The following is a 6,306-nucleotide window of genomic DNA, read 5'->3' as shown; positions in this document are numbered from 1 at the left end:
ATGACATAGTTAGAAATAGGGAGGAGGTCCTGTGGAAGGATTTCAGAGACCTAGGAAATAAGTTAAAAGCCAGGCCCTTGTTGTGATATTCTCCAGAACAGAAGGATATGGCACATCAATGTGTGGCTAAAGAATTGGTGCAGAGGGCAGGGATTCAGACTTTTATATCTTTGGGATCTTTTCTGGGGCATAGGTGACCTGTTCAAGAAGGATGGGTTGTATGTCAACTAAAGGGGGACCAATATATTGGTGGTCAGCTTTGCTAGTGCTACAAGGGAAGGTTTAAACTAGATTGGCGGGAGTGGGATCCTCAACAGCAGAGAGACAAGTACGAGGCTGGAAGGACATACAGTAATCAGAAGTAGTAAAGTGAAAAGACAGGTCAGGCTGGAACACGACAGGGAGCAAGGAATGTCTGTTGGATTAAATTGAATTTATTTCAACACAAGAGGGTTCACAGGTAAGGTTGATGAACTCAGGGCATGGAGAGGTACATGGGACTGGGATATCATAGCCATTACATAAACATGGCTAAGGGAAGAATAGGACGGGCAACTTAATGTGCCAGGGTACAGGTGCTTTATACAGGACAGAGATGTTGGAAAGAGGGAAGGTGGAACTGCATTTTTGATTAATGAGAGTATCACAGCAGTAATTAGAATCATCCTTCCGAAGAATCATCCAATGAAGCTTTGTAGGTGGGATGAAGAGATAAGAAGGGGATAGCGATATTATTGAGTTTGTACTATGGGCCCACAAATAGTCAACAGGAATTAGAGGAACAAATATGCAGGGAGACCGGGGAGACTTGCAGGAGCAATAGGGTTGTCATCGTAGGGAATTTTAATTTTCCTAACATAGACTGGCATGGCCAGTGTTAAGGGCTTAGATAGGGTGGAGTTTGTTAAGTGCGTTCAGTAAAGTTTCCTTAAGCAGCACATAGAGGGTCCTACTCAGGAAGGGACAAAACCCAACCTACTTTTGGGAAATAGGGCAAGACAAATGACAGTAGGGGAGCACTTTGAGACTAGGAACCATAGTTCTATTAATTTTAAAATAGTTATGGAGAGGGACAAAACTAGCCTACAGGTTCAAGTTCTAAATTGGGGCAAGGCAAATTTTGATGGAATTAGACAGGAGCTTGCAGGGGTTGATTGGAGTAATTTGTTTACAGGCAAAGGGACCTCTGGCAAGTGGGAGGCCTTTAAAGTGAGATAGCTAGAGTTCAAAGCCTGTATATCCCTGTGAGGGTGAAAGGCAAGGTTTACAGGAATAGGGAACAAGCGATATGGAGGCTTTAACCAGAGAAAAGGAGGTATGGTTCAAGTAGAGGCAGCTGGAATCAAAGGAATCCCTGGAGGGATATAGGGGATACTGGAGTTTACTGAAGGAGGAAAAAGGAGGCATGCAATAGCTATGGCTAAGAAGATTAGGGTGACTCCAAAGGAAAAAGAATAACTAGAGAGAGAGTATTAGATCCCTCAAGGATCGAAGTGGACATGCATGTGTAGAACCGCAAGAGATGGACAAGGTCCACAACAAGTATTTTTCCTCAGTGTCTACTGTAGAGAAAGACATGATGATTTGGGAATTTGTTTTGGGGGGAGGGGTTGGTTTAGTGGTCATATCTTAGGGACAATCCATTTCACAGTAGAGATGGTATTGGATGTATTAGAATGCATGAAGGGGGATAAATCTCCTTGACCTGACAAGATATATCCAAGAACATTGCAAGAAGCCAAAGAAGAAATTGCAGGAGCCCTGGCTGATATTTTTGCATCATTGTTAGCCACAGGTGAGGTCCCAGAAGACTGGAGGGTAGCGAATGTTGTGCCCTTATTCAAGAAGGGCTGCATAGAAAAGCCTGGGAACTATAGACCAGTAAGCCTAACATCTGTGGTAGGTAAGTTACTTGAGTTGATTCTAAGAGATAAAATATACATGCATTTGGAAAAAACAAGGTTTGATTAGGCATAGTCAGCATGTCTTTATGCGTGGGAGATCATGCCTCACAAATTTGTTAAGAGTTCTTTGAAGAAGTGACCAGAAAGGTTGACGTAGTCTACATGGACCTCAGTAAGGCCTTTGATAAGGTTCCACACAGTATGCTGCTCTGGAAGGTTAGATTGCATGGAATCCAGGGGCAGTTGGCAAATTGGATACACAATTGACTTGATGGTAGGAAGCAGTGGGTAACAGTGGAAGGATGCTTATCAGACTGGAGGCCTGTGACTAATCGAGTGTCTCAGGGTCAGTGCTGGGCTCAATGCTATTTGTTTGCTATCTTTCTCAATGATTTGGATGAGAATGTCCGAGGCATGATTAGTAAGTTTGCAAATGACACTAAATTAGGTGGTATCGTGGACAGGGAGGAAGGTTATCAGGAATTGCAGCAGGATCTTAACAGCGCCAGAGACCCAGGTTCAATTTCTGCCTCAGGCAACTGTCTGTGTGGAGTTTGCACATTCTCTCAGTGTCTGCGTGGATTTCCTCAGGGTGCTCCGGTTTCCTCCCACAGTCCAAAAATGTGCAGGTTAGGTGAACTGGCCATGCTAAATTGCCCGTAGTGTTAGGTGAAGGGGCAAATGTCTGGGTGGGTTGCTCTTCGGAGGGTCGGTGTGGACTTGTTGGGCTGAAGGGCCTGTTTCCACACTGTAAGTAATCTAGTCTAATCTAATTTTGTTCAACTGGGGAAATGAGCTGAAAAATGGCAAATGGAGTTGAATATACACACATGTGCGGGAGTTGAATATACACACATGTGCCGTCTTGCATTTTGGAAAGACAAATCAAGGTAGGAGTTTCATGGGGAGTGGTAGGGCCCAAGCAAATGTAGTGGAACAGCGGGACCATGGAGCTCTAGTGTATTATTCTCGAAGTAGAGTCACAGGTAGACAGGGCAGTGAAGGCGGCTTTTGGGACACTGAACTTCAACAGTCAGGGCACTGAATATAGAAGTTGGGAAGTTATTTGCAGTTGTACAGGATGTTGGTGAGGCTCAATTGGAATATTGTGTTCAGTTTTTGTCACCTTGCCATAGGAAGGATGCTATTAGACTGGAAAAACCTTGCCATAGGAAGGATGCTATTAGACTGGAAAAAACGCAGAAGAAATTTACAAGGATGTTGCCAGGACACAAGGGTCTGAGTTAGAGGGAAAGGTTGGCCAAGCTAAGATCTTTTTTCTTTAGAGGGTGAGAAGACTGAGGGGAGATCTTATAAAAATGTACAAAATCATGAGGGGCATGAATAGGTTGAATGTATTCAGTCTTTTTCCCAGGGTTGGGGAATCAAGGACGAGGGGGCATCTGGGGAAAGGATAAAAGGGAAGCTGAGAGACAACTTTTTCACATATGGAATGAGTTGCAAGCGGAAGTGATTGAGGCGGGTACATTAACAACATTTAAAAGGCATTTGGACAAATACATGAAAAGGAAAGGTTTCAAAGGATAAGTGCAGGGAAATGGGGTTAGTGTGGATGGACAGTTTGGTCAGCATGGGCTAGTTTGGGCCTGTCTCCATGCTGTAGGACTCTAACTCTTAACAGAAACAATGGCCTTCACTGACATAATGAGGAAACTCACTACACTGTTTAAAAACACTATAATGAAGTGTCCTTTCAGTGAACATCGGCAGATTTTACACCGGTATTAATAATTCATATTTCAGCTCATTCCTCTCAGTTCTCCCTCCCCATGCCCCACTTAAAATCATTTGTTGCAGACTAATTTCCCTGCCTCATAAATCAGGACACAGAATGACATGTTTTATTTGAGGGAATTCATATAGTTAAAAGACAGACTCAGTACTGATGTGTTATTCCTCAAAAGTAAATGTTTATTTTCAGCAAATATGGCACTGAGTCTATGAAGGAATGTTTAAAATGGCTCAAACAAATTTTTAACATTATGCTGCACCGCTATTTTCCAAAATTGGAAATCTGCATCGTGAAAGGAACTTGCTCGGCCACTGTCAAAATATTTGAAGGTTGCCAATCAACAATTTCTTAAGCAAATTGTTAGTTGCTATGGTAGTGACCAATGAGAACAATTTGTAGCTTAATACTACAAATGATGTTTGATTTGAGACATGTGAACCGTTCCAGCACTTCTGTGGTAAACAGTCTAGACATATATCTGTCTGCTCAGTTATCAGTTGACCATCTGTTTGGAATATAGATCTGCTTCCTCCTAGAACGAGGATTAAGTCTATTTCATCACTTACATGCTACTAACACAATTAAGCTAAAGCATCCAAGGACATTTAAAAGATGCCACAACACCTAATGTCATCATCTTCTTTATCATGAATCCCAAAAAAGGTGCTGTTAAAAAGCATTTCCCTGTAACATTGACAATTACTTTAGTGCTGCATCATGTTTTTGCCAGAACTCTTAAAACTTCATTCATTTTGCCTCCAATTTCCAGCCCTGTATTGTAGTCATGGAATCATACTGCACGGAAACAGACCCTTTAGTCCAACCAGTCCATGTCAAACATAATCCCAAACTAAAACTAGTTCCCCACTGTCTGCTCCTGGCCCATATCCCCCCAAACCTTTCCTATTCATCTATCTATCCAACTGTCTTTTAAACATTGGACCCACATCCACCACTTCCTCGGGAAGTTCATTCCCTCTTCATACCATCCATTTCCAATACTTCCCTTCCTTTCCATGACCTCTGTTTCCATTTTAGAGAATAGACATTCATCCACTACAAAGCCATGGATTCCCATAGCTACCTTCACTACAGCTTGTCACAACCTTTGTCCTGCAAGGACTCCATCCTATTCTCCCACTTCCTTCGCCAACATTGCACCTGTTTGGATGACGCCACCTTCCAAAACAGTGCTGCTGACATGGTTTGCTTCTTCCAGGACTGTGGGTTCCCACTCACATCTGACCTATCACCCATGTTCCGGCCCTTGCCTCTTCCCATCACTCAACAGTGTGACTGGGTTTCTTTTGTCTTCACTTTTCATCCCATCAGCCTCTGCATTAAAAGGATTATTCTCTGTCATTTCAGAAAACTCCAGGAGAATGCTACCATCAAACACATCTTCCCCTCACTCCCTCATCTGCATTTTGCAGGGATCGTTCCCTCCAGGACACTTGAGTCCATTCCACAACCACCAACACCGCCTCTCCACAGCATCTTCCCATGTAACTGTAGAAGGTGCAACACTTGCCCCTTTACCTCCTCTCATCACCACTCAAGGGCCCAACAGTCTTTCCAGGTAAAGCAGCATTTCACCTGTACCTCCTCCAATCTTGTGTATTGTCTTCAATGCACCCAATGTGGCCTCATTCCTCTCTACCTCTAATCTCCTACAATCCATGCCACAGAGATATTGTTGCGCATCTTGTTGTCTCTTGAGTATGACCAATTTCAGCAAAGATATGTTGAAGCTTGATAAAACTCCAATTAGGCCAGAACCAATTGTCTAGTTCTAGTTAGCACACTAGAGGAAGGAAGCCATGTAGGTGGAGAGGAGATTTCCCAATGGTTCTGTAAATGAATGATTTTAGGTACAAGATTCAACTGAAGAAGCTGGGTTTGTTCACCATGGAGCAAAGGAGAGGGAGGGGAGATTTTATGAAAATGTACAAGATTAAAGCAGGTTTTTGTAATGCAGACAAAGAAAAACTGTTCTAATTAACCAATAGTTGACGAGAGCTAAAGGACAGAGTCATATAAGCCTAAAGTTTTAACAACACAGAAAAAAGGTCCTATAGCCAATTGGCTCTGCATTGATAATCAAACATCCAGCTTCCAGCAATTTGTCTATAGCCTTGTATGCTGTGGCATATATAGTGGTCATCTATATACTTATCAAAGTTCTTGAGGGTTCCTATCTCTACCACTTTTTAGGTACCGTGTTTCAGATACAAGTCATTCTGTTATAACACACCATTCATCAACACATGTTCCCTGTAATGCAATTGGTGAATTGGGGACACTGCTTCTAAAGTGTGAACTTTGAAAATATGTGTTGGCTATAACACGATTACAGCACCAATACTTTAAACATGGTTCCTAAAGCACAATTTTTCTATTATGTGATGTTGCACAAGGACGCACCCATCGCGTTATAGAAGAACTGACAGTACACACCACCCTCTGGGTGATAAAAAAAAAATTCCTCGAATTCTCTCTCAGTCTCCAGCTCATTACTTTAATACCGCGCCCTTGGTTACTGATGTAAGTATAATTTCTCCTTATCTATGTCACTCATAACCTGACACTCCAAAAATTTCATCCTCACATTCCCCTTGTATCTCTTCACCAAAAGACTTAACTTCTGTA

The 6,306-nt window shown here is 42.5% G+C and overlaps 1 protein-coding gene across 1 annotated transcript in view; it reads right to left on the bottom strand.

Moving 5' to 3' along the window:
- LOC122560445 (rho GTPase-activating protein 17-like) overlaps positions 1 to 6,085 on the bottom strand; it is a 50,786-nt gene extending 44,701 nt beyond the window's left edge. Inside the window, exon 1 of the mRNA XM_043711077.1 lies at positions 6,082 to 6,085. Coding sequence (XP_043567012.1) covers positions 6,082 to 6,085 — 4 coding nt within the window. The remainder of the gene's footprint in view (positions 1 to 6,081) is intronic.
- Between the last annotated feature and the right edge of the window lie 221 nt (positions 6,086 to 6,306).

Source organism: Chiloscyllium plagiosum, chromosome 21 (assembly GCF_004010195.1).
Source record: "Chiloscyllium plagiosum isolate BGI_BamShark_2017 chromosome 21, ASM401019v2, whole genome shotgun sequence".
NCBI classification, from domain to species: Eukaryota; Metazoa; Chordata; class Chondrichthyes; order Orectolobiformes; family Hemiscylliidae; genus Chiloscyllium; species Chiloscyllium plagiosum.
This window is presented reverse-complemented; position numbering and strand designations above follow the sequence as displayed.